Source organism: Bacillus rossius, chromosome 1, assembly GCF_032445375.1.
Source record: "Bacillus rossius redtenbacheri isolate Brsri chromosome 1, Brsri_v3, whole genome shotgun sequence".
Lineage (NCBI taxonomy): Eukaryota > Metazoa > Arthropoda > Insecta > Phasmatodea > Bacillidae > Bacillus > Bacillus rossius.
The window spans coordinates 326448608-326471356 of NC_086330.1; the positions used below are offsets into that span (position 1 = coordinate 326448608).

The window sequence follows — 22749 nt, forward strand, 5'->3', positions numbered from 1 at the left end:
TCGTGAAGAATGGTTCATATACACCTTGGTATACTGGTACCCACCACATGGTTTGTTTATACACGCGCTGCCCCGTGTTGTAACTAAAGTAAGCCCTATGCACTACACTAGACCACTAGTAAGCAGCGAAGCCCCCGTAGAGTGCCACAAGATATTAATAATTAAAATAATAATATTCATACAAATTACATAAAAGTATTTCATATACATTTTAACATAAAAAAATTGTATAATTTAATTTTGCTAAACTGATTATCAACACTAATATTATAAAATAGCAGTGTAAGTTTTGTTTTTTTGACGAAAGTTAATATGAAAAATTCTAAACCAAATACAAAAACTATTTTATTTTTGTTCATATAAATTATTACAGACGGACATGCGTCCTGTTTTATTTTTTAAAAATGTGTTCCGTAATCTATAGCAATATTTGTAACTTAAACCAGATAAAAACAACCAAATTGACTGCTTTCTTGGCGTACGCTGATCAAAACGTTACAGCCGTAACAAAATAAGTCAACACCAAGGAGCATGTAAGAAGATCTGGAGTGGACATGTGTAGGGCGATAGCGAAGCCAGCCGGTTGCGAAGAAGGGTTGAAAAGAAAGAGGAGGAGAGCGTATTTCTACTGCAAACGCAGCCCCAGCCCACTTGTCCTTGAGGTTTGAGTGGCGCTGGTGTGCGGCTACAATGGTGATTTCCTGTAGCGCATATGCTGTACAAATCGATGGAATTCCAAGCCGGATGGCGTTGCTTTTCACATGTATTAAAGATTTTTTTTTTTCATTTGTTAACTAAATTAATTCCCAAAACTTTTGAAGCATCAGAAAAAAGTGGCAAATTTTTTAAACGGAAGTAACTAATCTTCGAACTTTTCGAAAAACCTAAGAAAACTATTTAACAAAGATAAGTTGTTTCAGTTGTAAGTATAATTCTTTACTTTTTTCATAGATTTCCAAAACGTGACGATCAACGACAGATCTGGGAAAAAGCGACAAAGCGGAAAAATTGGACTGCGTCTCCGAACCATGCATTGTGTACAGTGCATTTGGAAGACAAATGGGTCTTAAGAAGCGAAAATCTAACTCGATTAAAGGATGATATGGTGTTCGGTATATTAAGGTTTCCCTCAAAGGAACGGTTTCACAATGCTTTTAAGATATTAGATAAATCCCAACTTAAGTTTAAAACATTTCTCTTAAAAGTGTGCTTCGTAGCATTAAAAGACGTGCCTTAATTATTTTGCAAATTTATCATTGTTATGGTGACGATGTCAGGGGTTTTCGTATTTTTTTTTAGAAATATAGTACAGTATGTATTAGCAACTACGTTAAGAACTGTTATTTTATTCACACAGAGAAAAGAAATACAAAATGCTAAAATTTGGCGTCTGTCTTTTTATATCCTATATAGGCTTGTTATTATATGTGTGTTGTAACATGTATAAAAATTTTAAATATATTCAACAATATTTGGTAATTATATATATTTAAAAACTTTTATGTACGCTACTTGAAACTACGTGAAAGGTTTTCAGTCTATAAAGGCCTATTCTATGATTTTTTAAAATTATTAATTCTTATGCAAACAATTAATAAAATTGAAAGTTTCTTACATTGTCAGTATATGCATAGTATTACAGTTATTACAAACAATTTTCTACCAGTGTTTAGCTAAGGTTTGCATGTTACGTTGGTTGAGTAAGTAGACTGGAACATACTAATACACGTATATTACAAGAGATTTGTAATAGATTAAATGAAGTAAGTAAGAATTAGTTTTTTATAAACGTTGTGTATGAAATTATAAAATTTGAGAAGTATAATAACAAAAAGAAGTGCGTTACGAAGACATATGTCGGTAGTGTTACCCACTGAAACATTATTCCCACTTCAACTCTCTGTAAAAATAAAAGTATGGGGTTGAATGCGTCAAGAGTGGTAAATAAATAAAATTTGAAGCTTCTTCCTAATTTCATACGCAGGTGTCCCCCACCTATATTTGCAAATAAAAATTTTTCCTCGATGTTGAAATTTACTCTGCGTATTGACAAAAAAATTTGGCAGTAAATAGGTATTTAATTTTTAAAAATGAAAGTATTCATGTTTCGAAAAAAGTATTAAAGCGGTGTGGGGAAGAATGTTTACAGATAATCCAGTAAAATTTTCAGTTTGATTGTTTTGTTAGTTTCGGAGCTGTTGCGAGTTTAGTTTGGAGGATTTTTCGGCCGCGCGAGACAAGTTTGGCTCGTTTTCGTTTTCTTCCAGCGTAGGAAGCAGGGAATAAACGCCGATACCCGGCTTCACCTCGCATCCTTTGCTGGCCTTCCCTTGTCCTCTCCAGATGTATTACTGTATATTAGCTCCATGGTCAACACGCGGTGCAAACGTGCGTTCCAGTTATGCTATATACATCTTATATATACATATTTTATATATCTTTTGTCTCGCAATTGATCATAATATTCGTATTTAAATCCAGTCTTTCTGTAATCATCTTTTTCATAATACCAACAAAGTATTAGTCAAATAAATTTCAATTTAACAGCTTGATACGAAAGGTTAATATTTTGTAACTTTACATTAACTTATATATGTTTCTTAGTAGTGAATCTTAAAAAAAAGCTTTCTTTGTTAAAAATGTTTAAATAACATAGCTGGTTTTTGTTAAAAGGGTCAAACATAAAACCCATAATAAAACATAAAACAATATGCGCAGAAAAAAAATGTAATCTACATTAGGTTTGTCACCAACTACAGTAATGTATGATTAGAATGCTGTGATGGAAAAAAAAAATAAGGTTGGGAAATGCTGAGCTACGCAATGCGTACTCTGAAACTAAATATGCGATATGAATAATTGAATTAATAGTGATTGAAAATTGTGCTTAAGAGTTATTACTGACTGGTAAATCAGTGGGTTTCGCCATTAATCCGTGCATTAAGAGTGGTATTCACTTGAATATTACTCAAATGCTTAATAAATCACTGAGATTAAAAGCTGAAATAAACTACAAGAATCTACTTATTCAAAAAGATCATTTTTAACCAATTTGCAGTAACATTAGGCTGATATAAAGATTTTTGGCTTATTTTCTAGAAAAGCGACATTCATCAAAGAAAGATCTGATTTTTTAGTTTTAATCACATTCTAGGTTCAGTAAACATTCTGTGATTTCACTTATCGGCAAATTCCTAATAGATATAATTTTTTTTCCCTGCACGTAAACATGAAGGTTTCGTGAGTGGAAGTTTGGTAACATTATGTTAGCGACATTTATATATTTTAAATCTAGTAGGAATTTAAAAACCAGACTTTCAGGGTAATGAAGGGGCGTCAGAAGGTTAAAAAACTACTAAATCTATACCTCCTTTTTTTCACCTATAATAATTATTTTTTTAGGGAGCTAATTATTAAATGAGCGTTAGAGCTAAGAATTACCAGTGTGGCCATGAGTAAAATTTAAGATTATGTTTTTGAGACGTCAAAAATTGTGGGAATCTAGACTTGGAAGCAGATATGGGGCAATATTTAATCTGGAGTCACAATGCCACGACGAACACGACACGACAAACCCGACAAACCCGACCAACCGTCGTACAGCGTTCCAGCACGACAGCGTAGTGTCACAATAGCACGACAATATTAACCCGACGATTTCTGATTTGGCTGTCAGTAAATCGATCCAAGCCAAATACTTTCATAAAATGCACTAAAAAACAGTGTGCAAGCGAAAAAGAAAATGCAATTTCAGCCCATATATTTTATTTATTTATTTTGGCAGATTTCTGTAATCCTTCAACCCAATGTCGTACAGAATACCATGAGCTTGAAATTTATTAATTAAAAGTTCTTCGCTGAACTCGTCCATTCTTAAATTAATTCTTCACCTATATACAATAACAACGTTGACCATAAACACGATGATATATGTTTGTATAAACAGATGAAGGGAAGCTACAAAGCTAAAAACACGCATAAAAAGAAATTTAATTTTTTTTTTCAGCATACAGATTTACCAAGAAGGTAAAAATTTTTAAAATTCAGTTCTGTAATGTTTCCGTTTCTGATTTGCTTCCTGTCGGGCAGCGCGACACGACAAAATCAGAAACAGACTCTATTCAACGCGGGCCGCGGGGGGTGCGTGTTTCGTCAGGGTGACGTCACGGAGACCTCGTGTTTCATTGGCTGCTGGGCGTGTCGCGGCTGTCGCGGCCTTGCGACTCCAGCTTAAAGCTGGACATAGTTAGTTGGCCGTTGTTCAGGTGCTTGTTTGACTCGAGCTGTGTGACGTGCAGTGCCGATAAAGTGTTAGGGTTCAGGACACAGCCAACTGTCTGGTCAGCTGAGTGGGGTAAAGGGGCTGAGGCGGTGGCCATGCTGGGTTGTTGGCCCCAGCCGCTAGTCATTGCCGAAGCCCTAACACCCTCCCGATCAACAAAAGGGAGCAATCCCTAACAGTTCTGTTTTTTTTCTCTTAAAGCTCTGGAATGATATTAAAAGCGAACTGGGACTGTCAACTACATTTCTGGACGCGAATCACACGTAGTTTCCGCACCCGCCACTAGAACTCGCTACCGGAGCAGCTAAAGCAAACATTTGACTCATTCGATTTGCAGAGCGAAAGGTTTAACTATAGTCGGTGGTCGTCTCTCGGGGCGCGCGCATCTCTCTCATGGGCTGTTAGCTGGCAGTGCACGGGGGATTTGTGTGCGTGCTGGGGGCGGCCTAGCAGCGCCAACTGCTACCGACCGCGTCCCGCGGGTGGCGGATACGGGAGCCCAGCCCGAGAGTTGCAATCTCGCTGGGGTGGCTGTGAATAACCAATAGCAGTCCGCGGACCAATGGCCGGCCTGTGGAGTCGTTATCACGGCTGTCGGGGTGAAAGGTAGCCTGAATGTAGCTCGGCGCGTGGCGGGAAGCAGTTCCGTTGGCGAAGGCACCGCAGGGGAGCTCGATGTGCAATAGTAGCGAAGTGTAGAACTGCGGGCTGGAACTTGCGGAGCTGTGGACTGCTGCGCGCGCAACGGAACTGAAATGCATCGGAACTCTGAAGGAAGACATCAGGGACCTTCAGCTGGGGCTACTGTAGGTCTGGCAGTAGTAGCCTCGAGCGGCGGGACCTTCAACCGTCTCGGGGATTTTGGGTGGCGAGGTTGGTTCCCTCCCCCCCACCCTGGCTTGAAAAGTGCACTGCTGTTGACCTGAAGAAGGAAGATGAAGATGGCGCAACGTCAGGCTGCCTTTCGCCCCGTTCGCCCGCAGTTCGAGCCGGTTTACTGGCTCGTCTGCCCACTGTTAACTGTGGCTGCCTGGGCAGCTGGGCTGGGCTGATGAGTGAAGTCGCCCGCCCCTGGGGGCGCATGCGCCCCTGGTTAATAATAACCCAGGAGTTCTCAACGTTTAAATGCGGGCTGCAAGGCCCAAGCACCCAACTCCAGCATGGTTCATTTATCAGCCCCTCCAACTCTTCTTACCTGGACCCTTCTTCCCTCTTGTCCAGTAGTTACCTGCTTGCTTAATGCATGTTAATTGATCCTCGCATGACCCGGCCCAGGGTTTTCCCTGTGTCTATGCGGGTTTTACCTGGGTCACATTAGTTAGCTTTTAAGCTAGACGACCAATGGGGCGTCAGTCATGGCGCCAATTGCAGCCATGGCTGGTCAGTAAACCCCAATAGCACACGATGCACGCGCTCTTGTCCCGCATGGTTAAAAACCCGCATGGTAGAGTGTATAGGCTTCGGCCTGAGACACACTTAGGTCCTTCCCTAACCTGGACCCTCCCCTTACACACTTAGAATAATTTAGGCTAGGAAAAAAAAATTGCATATATGTGGGAGGGTAACGTGAGAATGCCGGTCGTAAGGTGGGAATGATCTGTGTGACGTGGAACGGGTGTTCACCTGGCGCTCTCGGGCACAATGCACGGCGTGACAGCGGCCAGCAGCAGAGGCGCAGACGTGGCGACGCACAGCAGGCGCCAGTCGGCGATGAAGTAGGCGATCCACGGCAGCAGGCAGGACGCCAGCGTGAAGTAGATGGCGATGGACATGTTGGCGACGAAGGTGCGCCACTGCGGGCCCACGTACTCCAGCACTGCGGGCAACACACACACACGCCCCCCCTCCGGGTACTGCGGGCCGCGCGAGGATCGCAACGACGCAACCGAATAACTCCGGCCTTGGCTGGGTTCACGACAAACATCTGATCCCGGTAACGAGCGAATTCAAGTGTTCTAGTGTTGCGAATGAACTTATTTCACGAAAATCGGGACACGGAATTCAACGCAGAGTTCTTTAAAACAATGCCGACATATCCGAAAATATATTGCGTTTTCAACTATGTACATTTCTCGACGCGGATCTCACGTAGTTTCCGCACCAGCCGCTAGAACTCGCTGCCGGAGCAGCTGCGTCAAACATTGAGTCATTCGATTTGCAGAGCGAAAGGTTTAACTATTTAATGAAACGGCTACGATAAAAGCGAAAAAAGACTGGTAAAAATAAATACTAAACATCGGCTTTGGACTTGATTTTCGACGAGGATTTTTTATTTAGATGTTGCCCATTTTCTTAAAATTCATTAAACAGTTATTACTATAAATTTTACCTTTGCCTATATGAATTTTGGTTCGCGCCAACCGCCACAGATGGCAGCACCGTGGTTTCACATTTCCGTTCCGTAACACTTCCGTTCCATTCACGAAATTACTCCTACCAAATGCCGAATTCCGAGAGTTAGGATGTTTACACATAAAATAACCATGTGTGCGTGGTCTTTTCGCGCGTAAGAAGTGAAACTTCACAGATAAGAGGCATAGGAAACGTTTTTTATTCTAGTCCATTGATATATCCTATTTGCATTCTTATACAATTTCATTACCTTAAGATCACTAACATATTTTTTTTTGTTAAATGTTCTGTTACTGTAGTTATCGTTGGAGATACAAAATTTCCGGCAATTTTTTGTCACTAATGGAGATTATCTCTTTTAAAATTAAGTTTGTAACTATTAGTAATATTTAAACAATTTTTTTTCAGATTATGTGTTAGTATTGTCTTAATTTTGCACATATACGGACAGCAGGTTAAAAAAATTTCCCCCTAAATTTGGTTTAAGACTTTGCAACATCAATATAAAAAAAGCTAAACCGAACATTGAAAAAATTTTTTCTAGCTATTTTACTAACTTATATATAATACATCAAGTATTTTATTATATCTTGTTTCAACTATATAAAAAATCCTAAAATTTTTATTTCTTTTAAACGTGAGAACTATAATTTTTATTAATTTTAAACAAGTGATGAATTTTGACAAAACGAGGAAGACAGTCAACATGGCGTGATGGAAATGATCGGTGTGCTAGCTGCAAGGAATATTATTGAGTGGTGGAAATATTTGCGAAAAATGCGTGAATTTAATATGTACTGTGTGTGTTACTACAAGGACAGACGACTAAACAATTTTGGTATGGTTTTCTTTAATCTCCCATCATTATATTAGCTAAATAAAAATTAAAAATCCCTATAAATAAATTGCAGAGCTGCTACCATGCTAAAGAAAACCATCCTTTAGTTTACTCATACAGATTTAATAAACATGTTGACAAATTATTGTAAATCTAAACAAGAAAAGATAGCATTTTAACTAATAGATTGTGAATCACACATAATTTATTGGCTTGCGACCAGTTTATCGTAAATTAAAAGCGTGACAAAAACGCTTTCATATTTATCATGTTGGCGACAGTGGTGGCCCTATGGGAGAAGCGATGGGATCCCTTCAAAAACACCCATAGCTAAAAATAACTGTATAAGTGAATATGTATACTTAAATATATATGTAAACATGTTTGAAATACAAATAGCCTAAGGGTCTATTACTCTTCAAAATTTCTGGCAAACATCACAACCCTCCCCCCATAATTTAACGGGATAGTTTCCCATACCTACTACCCAAAACCCTTCGGTCACAAAAAAACAGCCGCTCCTAGAATGAAAATCTGGGTTTGCCCTTAGTGCGCTTTCGTAGCATAATTATGAAGGAAAAAAACGGGTAGTTTAAATAGCATTGAGTGTCCACTTTGTAATGTAATGATTTCAGCTAGAGGATCTATTTAACATGTTAAATATTATTTTAATTTGTTTTGAAATATTTTGTAACATTACTTAAATAATTTCAAGAAATAGTTTCCTATTAATTTTTTAATCTTGTTTTATTCCTACTATATTTTAATTTTGTTTTTCGGCGAGGATATCATTCTGAACGTTTTGAGACTGGAACCTAACCTTTTTTTTATTTTGCAGTTTATTTTCATCACTTCTGATATTTATTTTTACTATTTTTTATTTCGGTAATTTAAATTTAAGATTGTTTTTGGATTTAATACATTTAATCTGTGGCCAGGCCAATCAGGCCGAGTTACTGGATAGTTGGTAACCAGAGATGGATGCGTTCAAAGAACAAGGAGGGAGATAGAAGTGGAAACTGAAACCATGTTTCGCACGACATGTGACGCTATCTGTTCGGTTGGCCCGTATCTACAAGCACACAAATACTCGAGCAGGAGTTTCATATCCAAAGTGTTGGCATTATAGTGATAATTTCAGTACTCGGCAACTAATTGCTTTGTAGAAGACACTTATTACTGGTTTATAAATATATAAATGAGTAGGAGATGCGATATTTCTGGTATGCCACAACACAAAATATGTGGCCATAAAAAGTGAACTAATTTTTCACTAGTTTGTTTGGTTGATAACAGCCCGATTCATTACTTCTCACAATCAATGTATCTTTATTAGTTATAAAGTTTGCCCATAAAATAATGTCCCAGTTATAAATTTTAATAGTATCAAATGAAAGTGTTTTTGAGTTTTGGTTCAAGATCACAATTAAAGAGTAATTCAAACAGTTTTGGATAAGTGTATGCGTGAGTACTTATTTGTTGTTTTCTCGATTGCAGATCAACTTACACAAAATTTCGACTTCTGAGCGTAAAGCGTTTTGTGTTATGCTATCTGCTAAGAGTGGTATCAGGATGTAGCTCCTCCCTTTTGTAATTTATTTGTACGAGAGCGGTTGAAAGTTGAAGCCGCGGTCGTAATGGTCGAGACGACAGAGCTCTTTTTCGTTGGCCTCCACCTTCACCTGACAACTCCATTCTTTTGGGGTTTCATGAAAGATCATGTCTACGTTCCGCCACTACCTAATGATTTTCCAGAGTTGAGACTTAGTATTGAAGAGACTATTGCTTTCATTACTCAAGACTTGTTAACCAAAGGGTGGGAAGAACTGGACTTTCAGGTTGGATGTGTGCAGTACCTATAGCTAAAAGTGCACGTATTCAACATTATAACAAAAAATTGTTTACCTTCAATTGATGTATGATTTGATGTGAACTGTCTAAATGAAACTGGGACATTATTTTGCGCGCACTCTGTATAGGTACTACAAGAGCTACCATCTAGGCTCACCCAGGATGTACATCATGGTGAAGCAGTTGTCGAAGGCCAGCCCCAGCAGGAAGCGGCAGGCGCAGAAGGCCCAGAAGCTGGAGGCGAAGGCGGTGGCGCAGCCGGCCACCACGCCCACCAGGTTGGTGCCCACCAGGGCAGGCACGCGGCCGTGGCGGTCCGCCACCCAGCCGAACACCAGCCCGCCGGCGATGGCGCCGCAGAAGAACACTGACTGCGCCACCGTGCCCAGGTAGTCGCGCTCGCACACCCACTCCAGCTGCGGGCACCACGTCGCTGTCACCATCTGCACCTCCTTAACCTCCTTAACCTCCTTCACCTCCTTTACCTCCTTCACCTCCGTTACCTCCTTCACCTCCTTGGCCACTGTCACCACCTTCACCTCCTTAACCTCCTTCACCACATTCCTCACCTTCACCACCTTCACTACCTTCACCTTCTTCACCACCTTCACCACCTTCACCACCTTCACCTCCTTCACAACCTTCACCACCTTTACCTCCTTCACCTCCTTCACCTCCTTCACCACCTTCACCACCTTCACCATCATCCTCGTTCCTCGTGACCAGCCGCGAGCAAGGGCAACGCTCACGTCCTGACGTCATACCAGTTAAATAAAATATTTAAAATCCCTATAATTACATTGCAGGGATACTACGTGCCAACGAAAAAAAAAAAATCCCTAGTATTCTCAAACAGATTTAATATGCATTCTGACTCATTATTGTATATCTATACATACAAAAATATCATTTAAACAAATAATTTGTGAATCACACGCATTATTTACTGACTTACGACCTGTTTATTGTAAACTTAGAGCGTGACAAAATCGCAATCATGTTTGTCATGTTGGTGACATTGGCTGTCATAGCTAAAAATAACTGGTTTTATATTTTACAACTTTTTCACATGTTTCAAATACATGAAATGAGCCCAAGAGGCTATTACTCTTCAACATTTCTGACCCAGTCAACACCTGACTCTAGAGCCAGATGGTTTTTAAATTAATAATAAAACTCATTAACAAGCTTAAAATTACTAATTTGTGACTAAATTTTTGACATTCAATAATGCAAAATTAGTATTAACATGTATTAAGACACATTCACAAGCAGTGGTAATGAAAGAATCCACTTTTCATTACGAAAAAAAAATGTTATTGTAAGAATTTTAGGTTTTGGATACGCGCTCACGAATCACAACCATTCAGTGAAGAAGCAAACGCACCCGAATGGTTCAATCAAAAAATAATACAATGACTTCTTATGCAGTCATTCATCAATTACAAGGGAAGAAATTTCTGGGATGGGCATTACATATTGAAATAAAATGTTACAACAATTTTACAATAACTATTCATCCACCATCTTTAAACACAAGGAGGTATTTGACTAGGGAGTGGTTGTCTGTTCTGAAGTAAGTTGAAGTCGTCTGTTTAACAAAATAAACAGTATCTCGAAAATTGTTAAATAGCATCAAATAACTCCCTTTAAATGTTCGTAAAAAGGTAATTGTGAAGTGTGTTGAATTTGTGTAGAATTTCAATATAACCAATTTTTTTGTTGTTAACCATATAGAATGTAATGTAGTTTATTTTGACTCAAATTATTAACAGAGCATAAATTGGACACATCCACAAGCTAAGTTCTTACATCCATGACAAAACCCAAGGAGTTAAAAATTGTCAGGAGACGGCATGATGAGACGTAGGTGAAGCGAATTTATTGGGTCGCCATCGCCATACTGTCATGCCAAAAACATTGCTTAAATGGTAAATTGACCACGCCTGGTTATGGTTAGTAAGTAAGGATTAGAATCTCCATCGTTAAACAGTCAATTCCATAAAATACAGTCTTTTGTGCAAACAATCCACGGCAGCCAATGTTTTGGGCGTCTAACCAACGTGGCGTAGGCCGCGAGCTAATGAAAATGAAGTGAGCGAGTCTCAGTAACCGGCAGTGATGTGTAAACATCTAACCTCGGGAACGTGCGAATTCACGTATCCTCATGTTGCAAATTCACTTGTAAGCTAATACGAAACTCAGACACGAAATTTAACGTAGAATGCTTTGAAAAATAGTGCCCAGCGTGATAAATATAGGGAAAAAAAATTGTGTTTTCAACTACATTTCATGACACGAATCACACGCAGTTTTCCGCAACCCGTCGCTAGAATATTCGCAAGCGGAGCAGCTACGTTCGACTATCGATTCATCCCATTTGCAGAGCGCAAGGTTGAAATATTATAACGGAACGGACAAGGTAAAAGCGAAAAAGACTCGGGGGCAAAAAAAAATTCCTAAAACCTGGATTTGGACCTGACTTTCCACAAGGAATTTTATTAATACACTGCCCACATTGTTGAAATTCATTGAACTGTCAATATTTTTAAAGTGTCTGTGTTGGCCTTTTGTAAATGTTTGGTTCGCGACATCCGCGCACAGGTGGCAGCAACGTAGTTCAGTGGCGTAGCCAGGATTTGTGTATGGGGGGTGTTAAAAAGCATGGCCCCCCCGAATTAAAGCGGGGGGCCCGGGGGTCCTCCCCCGGGAAAATTTGGATTTTAAGGTGTAAAATAGTGCTATTTTAGCAGTTTTCGGTACTTAAATTTAAATATTGTAATGGTAAAAATTTTATTAATTTTTAATTTGAAATTTGTTTGAGTGATGAATAAGAAATTTAATGGAGCTAAGGGAGGGGGGGGGGGTGGTTGAACCCCTAAAACCCCTCCCCCCCAGGCTACGCCCCTGACGTAGTTGCTCGTTTACGTTCCACGCGACTCCCGCTCTCGTGCGGGACAGCCTGCACCTCCAGCGCGCGGGGCACGCACCTCGGTGGCGATGGTGGGGTAGGGCACCTCCGTGAAGTTGAACTCCCAGCCGTGCTGGCACCTGGCGCGCGGCCACGACGGCTCGGACTGGTTCAGCCCGCGCGCCAGCACCTCGGTGTAGTTGACGGCGAACATCCAGCAGCGCTCGTACCCGGGTCCCGGCCCAGCCGCCGGCGGGATGGACAGCGCGACCCTGCCGCACACGAGCACCGCCTGCCTCGCACCACCGCACACGAGCACCACCTGCCTCGCACCACCGGCCAACGAGACAACCACTCTCGTTAAACCACTGATATTCTTGCAGCTACTAAAATAACACCCAGGGCCGGCGCGTCCATACGGGCGAACTAGGCAACCGCCCAGGGCGCCAAGTAGCTGGGGGCGGCGCAGCACGACACATAACAGCTCATATAATATGTTTAACGATTATTGAAACTAGATGAAAATGGATTTTTGTAACAGTTTGGAATGTTAATATTGATGTAAGTAATTATTTAAAGTCCACGGTGACCTGTATATTATTTGTAATAAGTAAAAATGTAAAAAAAAAAAAAACACAAGCCTGCTTACATTTGAATGTTGACAAAATCTTAGGCTTACGTGATGTATGTTGAGGCAAGGAAAATTCTTTTGGGGTGTCCGATGGTGGTGGGGGGGGGGGGGGGCAAAATGGTTTTTTGCCTAGGGCGCCAATTTACCTTGCACCGGTCCTGATATCACCCCTGGATTATTCACAATTTCAGCTTACAAACTTTATGGCGACACTAGTCATTTACTACCTACTTCTTACGTACTTATGAATGTATGCAGATCACATTTAAAATTTTACTAATTATTTTTCGTCGAAAAAAAATAAGTTGTGGTCTATCTGTTCCCCTACTAATTTAAATTAAAAAAATACACATTGTAGAATTATAAACATAAAAGTGAGGCTATGTTGCCCCATCATGTTTTTTTTTACAAGTGTGCCAACTACATCTGTCACATACAACTGAAAATTTTTCTTATTAGTAACATAAAACGTACTCCAGCACTGCGGGCAACACACACACACTCCGGGTACTGCGGGCCGCGCGAGGATCGCAACGACGCAACCGAGTAACTCCGGCCTTGGCTGGGTTCACGACAAACATCTGATCCCGGTAACGAGCGAGTACAAGTGTTCTAGTGTTGCGAATGAACTCATTCTACGAAAATCGGGACACGAAATTCAACGCAGAGTTCTTTAAAACAATGCCGAAATGTACGAAAATATTGCGGTTTCAACTATGTACATTTCTCGACGCGAATCTCACGTAGTCTCCGCACCCGCCGCTAGAACTCGCTGGGAAACGTCTGTTCATGACAGATTTGGATTTAAAAGGCTTATTTTGTGCTTTTAGGAAATGGCCCCATGTTTACACACCCAGGAATGTAGTGTCTGTTCCAAAGAAAAATAGCAATTTGTTAGCAAAATAAATCACAGCTGCATGAAGCTAGATGTTTGTTTAATAGCTTGGAAGTAACGCGCTACGAAGGATTGTAGACATGTCATCAATGAATGGGTGTTGATAAGCATAGATGTGAACGAAACATCAGAAGTGATAAATTCACTTTAACCAAAAAAATGTTTCACTATCCAGATGGGCGATAGTTGGTGGATGGTCATTCTCAATAAGTGGAGAGTCCAGTATATACATTGTATAATTATTAAAAACAGAAATATTCATGTATAATACTAGATGTTTGTAAATTTGTACATTTACATATTTATACCGGAAATTATGCTTTGTGTTGTCCTAGTACCTCATATAGAAAAGTTATTTGTAAACCATTCCCTAAAATGCCTGCGCACATTAATAAAAATAATAATACAAATAAATTCTAATTACTGACTATTCGAAATATTTTCCACGATACAAGAATTATGCTTGAATGAAACATCAATTAAAAAGTAAATTATGCGCCTATTTTCACATTATCTCGGAAAACGTGTTTCATATAAGCAAAAATAACCGTAGCCATGACTTCGAAAACATAGTAACCACACACTTAATATCTTTGAAAAAGTGGTCATCGTGAAAAAGTTATTTTTTTGTGCGGAAACGGATTGTATTAAGTACTATTCTGCAAACAACTCCGTGGTAGATATTTTATGTGTAACGTTACCTTGTCTCAAATTTAACATCTGTCACTTCCAAGCATCACGCGATATTTTTTACGAACATAGACAACTAAATGACGTTGTTTACAAACGCTGTTGACAGAGAAAAAATCAATGACAGAATAATACGTAGCCTATAGATAACTACTTTCGAGTACTTTCAATCTTGAGACCAGTTACAGAACTTATAATATATATGTTCAAGCGCACGAAACGTTAACTTACACACGCAGGTGTTTGTAGGTTAACTTGCTAGTAAATTAACGGTAGAGTCTCATTCACACGGAGTTATATAATTTTTTTTCTCAGATGGAAATGAAATAATGTGTTGTGATGATATTTAACAACGTAATTGTACGCGTAATCTGTCTGTGCAGGTAAGGAAAGTGGGACAAGGTCAGCTGCAATTCAGGAAGCCAACTAAAGACAACACAACAGGAAACAGAGGAAAAAATGGGACAACTTCCAGGATGTAGTGCGTGATACCTCAGCAAAAATTATCTCCTTCGGTTTGGCAAAACAAACAGCGCGATTGTGGGTTCTGAGCGCGTAACTTGACTTAGCGGGAAAAAGGAAACTATGAACATTCTATCAATCTGACCATTAGTTATCGTCCACTAGAGATATATGTATTTAATCCATGAGAAATTTTATACTATAATTTATTTTATAATAAGTTGGGATTGTCGGGACATGGAGTTAAATTTCGTTTTCGCACAAACATTATATTTTTTTTTTCAGCCATGAAATGTCATATTTCTTACTTTCTACACAGCATTGTAAATAAATAATATCTGCAACCTAAATTACTAACTGTTACAGTATTATATAATTTTGTGGGCCAAACTAAAATATTACAAAATTTTCACTTGTCTTGCTGAATTAAAACAAAAATAAATGCAAACGAAATGTTTTTTTTTATAACTTTAAGCAATGTCATTTTTCCTTCTTTAGTTAATCATTGAGGTTTTCTTTAGCGCTTTTGAATATTTAGGATATTTGTCATTTTTAAACTATGTCAAAACGATTTCAAACTATAAACATTGCACGTAATTTTAACGAACAGTTTCCACAAAAAAATCAAAAAATATTTCGTTTTTTTAGATGAAGGATGGACGTGACGTGTTCTGAAGCGTGAATAACGATAGTAATTATTTAAAAAAAAAAATGTCGGGGATAAAAAGATGCAGTACATATATAGTCATCGCGTTATTAGGCAACCCATATTTCAGACCGATAGTACATTTTTTTACTACGTTAAAAAATACATGTAAATTATTTTAATTAAAAAATATATATATAGCGCAAACAAAGTTTCCGTTACAGCTTCATTACGAGTGGTTCCAGGCGAGCGTGGAGCGGGAACAACGACCCCCGCCGCACACGAGCAGGCAAGACCGCAGTCTCGAGGTCGAACACTCGCCTCGCCGCGCTCCCAGGCCGCGTCTCGGATTAGACCACCCTTTCTTCTTGGGAAGCCTTCTTTTCACAGACGAGAGAGACAAACGCCCGATCAACGCATCTTCGTTTTTTTTTTTGGATCATTGTAAATAAATATGGCGGTGTTGATAAAAGGATACTGATGGTCAATTAGGTTAGGTTAGCTACATTATAAATAGGTACTTTAAAACATCGTGGACGGTTGATTTGGTTAGGATAGCTACATTAAAGATACGGAAAAAAAGGTCGAACTTCGGTGAACTTCAGATTTTGGCTCTCTCGTCTGTGAATTGAGTGCTTCCTTTTCTTCTTTTTTAAGTGAAGCGAATGCCAAATCGAATTTTTTCGAACATTCGAATCGAATTGCGAATAATGTTCTCGACGTAGCTATACTAAGCTTATTTAAAAATGTAATAATAATTCCGGCTTTTGCTAGAACTCTATCCTTGACTTGATGTAAGCTTTTGGACATACGCCATTGCTAATAAATTTTTCTGTTGAAGAAAAAATAAAAATAAAAAAAATAATAAATAATAAATTAATAAAACCCCCCCAAAAAAAACACAAAATTAAGCAAAAAATTGCTGTTGTCAACAAGGATATAAACACCACAAAAATATTCCGTAACAGGAATATGGTCAAAAAAACAAAGAAAACAAAGAAAAATCTACTAAGAGAACGAAAAAAAACAACCACAAATGATGACGACACAGAAATATTGAACCCAAAAAAATTTCAGCACAACGGTTGAAACGAAACAAAAACACGACAAAACGAAAAGACGAAACAAACACAATAGTTGTCCAAAACAGAATAGAACGATAAAAAAAAAACACAAATGATGACAGCACAAAAATATTGAACCCAAAATAATTCAGCACAACAGTTGAAACGAGACAAACTACAGGTGCGACAGGTGCACCTGTGTTTCCGTACCATGTGCGTCTCTGTCTGAGGAGGGGAGCAGATAGCAGTTCCCGAAAGGTCGCTTGTTTCTGTTTTGGTAAAACTATTGTGTTCGTTTCGTCTTTTCGTTTTGTCGTGTTTTGTCTCGTTTCAACTGTTGTGCTGAAATCTTTTGGGTTCAATATTTTTGTGCTGTCATCATTTGTGTTTTTTTTATCGTTCTATTCTGTTTTGGAAAACTATTGTGTTTGTTTCGTCTTTTCGTTTTGTCGTGTTTTTGTTTCGTTTCAACCGTTGTGCTGAAATTTTTTTGGGTTCAATATTTCTGTGTCGTCATCATTTGTGGGATTTCTTTCGTTCTCTTAGTACATTTTTCTTTGTTTTTCTTTGCTTTGTTGGCCATATTCCTGTTACGGAATATTTTGTGGTGTTTATATCCTTGTTGACAACAGCAATTTTTTTGCTTAATTTTTTCTTTTTTTTTCTTTTTTGGTTTTTATTTATTTATTATTTATTATTTTTTTATTTTTTAGTTTTTCTTCAACAGAAAAAGTTCTTAGCAATGGCGTATGTCCAAAAACTTACATCAAGTCATGCACTCCCATTGCACAAATCTTTCAACGATAATAACTCTATCCTTGTTCTACAAATGAGAAGTTCCCAAGCTGGCAGAAGCTGTTTTTGTAATATTTTATCAAAGTTTTTATTTTTTATTATTATATTTTTTTATATTTTTTTTCTTGTAATTTTTCTGATATAAAAGAAAATGTGTGGTGGTTTTCTCCGTGTGCTCCTGATTATTCCCGTGGTTTCTCCAAGTGCTTCTGGTTATTTATGAGAAACCAACCTCTGCAAGAAGGATTGTTTCCCTATTGAGACATTACATTTTATTTGGAGTTACATTTAACTAGTGAACTTCTGCTACTAAAGCAGCACTTGCAATATATTATCCAAGTGGAATTCAAAAAAATAAACAACCATTACTCAGTCAAATAATATACCATGAGACATCTGAGAGGCACTAACATGCAAGACGAACTTCCTTCTCCTTGTTGTCTAGCGAAGCCTTCCTTCTTTTGAGATCGTCAGTGAGCATCCTGCATCCCACATAAAAATAAAAATAAATAATATTTACTTGCAAGCAACACGTGACATCTGTTGACAAGAATTGACACTACTTTAAACAAGTTATCTGGCATGAAATAAATTAGCTCTCACCACTGAATGGTGTTATTGTAGCCAGTTGGGTCCATGTATACTCGAAGCCACGTAGCCTTGCGTTCTGGATGCTTCGTAGTCCTATAGCCTCGCGATCATGTAACCTTGTGTTCTGGATGCTTCGTAGTCCTGTAGCCTCGCGATCATGTAACCTTGCGTTCTGGATAATTCGTAGTCCTATAGCCTCGCGATCACGTAACCTTTTAGACTCGTAGTCGCGTAGTCTTGTAACCTCATGGCTCGTAGTCGCGTAGTCATGATGCCTTGGAGCCTCGTAGACTTGTAGCTACGTAACCAAGTAGCCTTGAAATCTTATAATATAATGCTGTTGGAGCAGTTGGAGCCATGTATCTTCGAAGCCTTGTAGCCTTGTAGTCAAATAGCGTTAGGCCTAAGACTACTTGGAGTCGAATACTTTTGACGTCATTGATTGTTGGAGCCAAAACACTGTTGTAGCCAATGACTGATGGAGGCATTGTATCCTATTGTAAAATTAACGAACGCAACCTACTGAGTTGAATGTTCGTGAAAATGTACGTCGTTTTCGTTAGATGTGCTTCCTTTTTGTTGAATGTGCTTCCGATTGTGCTTCCTTTAGTTGATTGTGCTTCCATATGTGCTTCCATTTTGCGATTGTGCTTCCAAATGTGCTTCCTTTTTGTGATTGTGCTTACAAATGTGCTTCCTTTTCGATGATGTTTTGACTCGTGTATTATAGTAAATGGATCTTGATTTGACTAGTAAATTGTTCCTTCGGTTGCGGGTATATAAGCGAGTTCTAGACAACAGGTGACTCAGTTTGTTACTGTCGTCGACGGTGTAAGGATCACCTAGTTTGTTTCATCTGGTACATAAGTCGCGTAATTACCTGTTCTTGAGAACTCGATGGCATCTTTACCGACTTTAACGTCGAACTCGATGGAGGTTGTACCATTGTACCATCATCTACGGGAACCCTGTCGTCTGCGACGACTAAGATGGAGCAGATCCCGTTGGCAACGACGAAGTCAACACTGGAGAAGACTTCAACAGTCGTGGTACCACCGACAGAAGAGAGCTTAATGACTTCACTACTGGCTGCACAGGAAACCTCGACGAACGTTGTTTCGCCCTCGATGGAGACGAACATAGATGCCGTTACTGCGACAAGATATGCTCAAACAACAGCAATGTTCGACGGCACGAGAAGAGAAAATGTGTTAACTACCTATATCGAAAAATGTTTGGCTGTAAAAGGTGTCGCAAGCAATTTACATGAAATGCTAATTTGCAGCAACACTTGGAGACATGCAAAGGTCCTGTTGCGCGGCAGAAAGTTAGGGTTTCGGTACAACAGCGAAATATTGATGTGCATAAGTGTCTGCCTGGAAATGGTACAACTGCAGTAACATCGACATCTGGTTTGGGTTAGTCTTCATCAACTAGGCATCCTTGTGGCTACTGCGATATGACGTTTGCATTTGCACATGATGTACGTAGACATGAGAGGAGTAAATGTACGAAGAATCCCTCTCGCATGTAGTTTCGCTGTGATGAGTGTCATAAATGGTTTACTCGAATTGATAATTTGCGCCGACATGGTAAAACTGTAAAGGTAACGTCCGTGCGCCTACTGCTGAACTACCTGCAGAAATTTCGACTCCTCGGTTTAGATTGGAGACTCGTTAGCGTAGAAGGAAAAAAAAGATGTGCAGCAACCGTTTGCTATGACCCAAGACTGTGTTCGGTACATTACAGGTGAATGATAATGGCTTTTACTTGGCGCAGTCTGCATTTCGTGGAACATTGAAAGACTACTATTATCTAAATACGTTGAGTCGAAATACATTTGTAATTTTCTTTATGATATCAGACAGGACATAATCAATCAGCTTACTGATGACATAGCAACAAACGGTCCATTAAAATATAACTTGTTGGACTGTATATATGGAAAGCCATATCCGTTCGATGACAAAGTGAAGAAGTGTGCATTCAAGACATTGGCTGCAGTACTTTACAGTTCTGAAGATGTGAAGCAGACTGTTAAACACTGTATCCAGAAACTCTGTCAGGAAGAGGAGGACTATGTCAGTAAAGGTTCTGGCTGGTCTCTGTCTAGTATAAAGAGGTTGGAGCTAAGAATTAGTTATTTCACGCCTATTCAGGCCTAAATGTTTATAAGATTGCTGGCATTCGCAAGTCTTCCTGTAGTAGAATAGAAATTAAATAATAAATATTACGTTTGTAAAATAACTTGTGGTGTTTTATTTCTCGAATCTCTCACTTTTGTGGTATTTTTACATTAAATGAAATTTTTTGCATCACCCAGGAATCTAACAAAGTATCGATTCAATATGTAAATTAATGTGTGATTTTTTTATGAATTTAATTTTTTTTATAAATTTATGGGTCAATAAATACAAATTTCCAATATGGTGGAAATAGCGACTTATAGGATGTTGGTTGGCTAGGAAACTAAGCCTCTATAAGAATTTTGAATGTGATTTATTGAAATAATAATTTTTTTTTTCATAAAATTAATATTTTTTGCATCGTCCAGGGTTTCGAGCCGAGAACTTCAAGGCCTAAGTGAATTTTGAAATTGTATTTTATTATATTAAAATAATTTTTTTATAAATTTTAAATTTTTTCCTGAATTTCTAGCATTAAAACTACGGGTTTTCAAATAGCGGCCGTAACGAAAAGTGCAATGCTCTAGAAACTAATATGGTGGGCGTAACGAAAAGTGTAACGATGACATTATACTCCACCAAGATGACGGGCGTAACGAAACAACATTTATAGAATCCAAGATGGAGGCCATAACGATATTTGCAACGGAGTTTTTTAAAGATTTTTTTTATTAAAATTAATTAAATTTTTTTTTTTTATAAATTTTATATTTTTTCCGAATTTCTAGCTTTAAAAATACGGATTTTCAAGATGGCGAACATGACGTCATACTAGCTGATAATATATTTGCTATGAACAAAGTGGTGGAGGGGTCAGTTTGCCAGCAGCCACCATGAGGGAATGATCGGTCGCCATTTTTTGCCCTCACCGGGTTCGCACCGAGTACTCCGAGCTCCATGTCGTTTTTAAATTTTTTTTATTAAAATTTAATTAATTGAATTTTTTATAAATTTTTAAACTTTTTTCATTACAATCGGATAATAAATAAATATTTTCAAGATGGCGTACGTAACGGAAACGGCAACGGTGACTTCATATTCCATGATGACATATTCCATGATGACGTCAGAGGCTTATCAGAGGCAGACATGGATGCTTAAGCCTCAATACGGACATTTATAGCCGCTGGTATTTTTAAGGACTAAAAACGGTAAATTTTCCATCGAAACGGGAATTTTTCCTTCAAAAAGAGAAATTTTTTACTATTCAAATTTTTGGGAATTTTTGGAGGAATTTCTTTTCCAAAAAATGTTCAGCATTAATCAAAGCTAACGGAGTGCCACCTTTTGATTTTTTTTAAAAGCAACCAATTTTTATTCATTTAAATAGATATACAACGCAAAAAAAATTACCTATTATTTTCATGAGTGAATCTTAGGCTTATAATATTTTAGAGCTTTGCAACCAATGCGAAAAGATTAAATAAAGCATAAAAAAAGTAGCAAATTTGCTGGCGAAGTCAGATCGGATATGTAAAAATAGCTCTGATGGATTGGCATTAGTCGAAGCTTCGTACAGGCCCACGTGCGGAAGTGGTTCAACACGAGGCAGGGTCTACGTGGTTGTGATGGGGCTGAAGCTCGTAGGAGCCCGCTGCCCTACCCGAGGGACAGACCTGTCGTTCCGACACGAGGTGAGCTGAGATGGCGTGTGTGGCAGCGACAGAATGAACTGGAGGGGAAAGCGGGAGCACCCCGAGAAGTCCGCCACACATCCCTCTTGAGGGAAATCTCGGCCCGACCCCGCAGGGACTCGAACCCGAGTCGCCTCGTTGGGGGAGGGGGGGGAGGAGGGGGGGGATGCGAGTTTTGCGACCACTCAGTCGCCGCGCATACATCAGCAAGAATTGGTTGAAAAACATACACATGACTCGTGATATAAAAAGTGCTTCCCGCGGCATTTGAAGACTTATCTGAACTGGGATATTGCAAATAATATAAAATTTATTTAAGGGGATTAGGCCCCGCTATCTCGTTTTTTAAATATTTGGTTCTAATTATAATTTTGAACTATTAATCTCACACCGTATAGTTTGCCTCATGTAGGTAACTTGCTCCTAATTCGACAATAATCGCAAGTAGCGCCCATACTGTTACTCATAAACAATCACATGACGTTTGTTTGAGAAAACTGACAACCACATTAATTTGGCAATACAAACCTCGACTCGCAAGTAAATAGTAAGGGGTAAAAAGGCAGATAGAGAGAGAGAGAGAGATAGAGAGAGAGAGAGAGATAGAGAGAGAGAGAGAAAGAAGACAATTTTCTAAATAAATTTGAATTAACATAATTATTATTCACTTCAAAATAACTGCTCAGAATATAAAAAAAAAACATTTAGTTACACGCCTAAAACATTACTCAAATAACACTTTTTAACAATACTGATTTACACAAGTAATAAAATGACACGTAATTGAAGAACACTATGGTCCGTGGCGCGGTGCACAACAATAAGCTCAAACCCTGCTGTGTTGCCCTCTGCCCAATACACCCTTACTAGATGCCAGAAAGTCGGCTGGAGTCAGGCGCAGGAGGGTCCCTACCACCGCAA

General features: G+C 38.9%; 1 protein-coding gene across 1 annotated transcript in view; it reads right to left on the reverse strand.

Annotated features, from left to right (window-relative positions):
* LOC134528003 (organic cation transporter protein) overlaps nt 1-22749 on the reverse strand; it is a 60717-nt gene that overhangs the window by 21301 nt on the left and 16667 nt on the right. Inside the window, exons 2-4 of the mRNA XM_063361157.1 lie at nt 12314-12506; nt 9481-9739; nt 5906-6098 (exon numbers count right to left, since the gene is read on the reverse strand). Of these exons, the coding sequence (XP_063217227.1) occupies nt 5906-6098; nt 9481-9739; nt 12314-12506 (645 nt within the window). The remainder of the gene's footprint in view (nt 1-5905; nt 6099-9480; nt 9740-12313; nt 12507-22749) is intronic.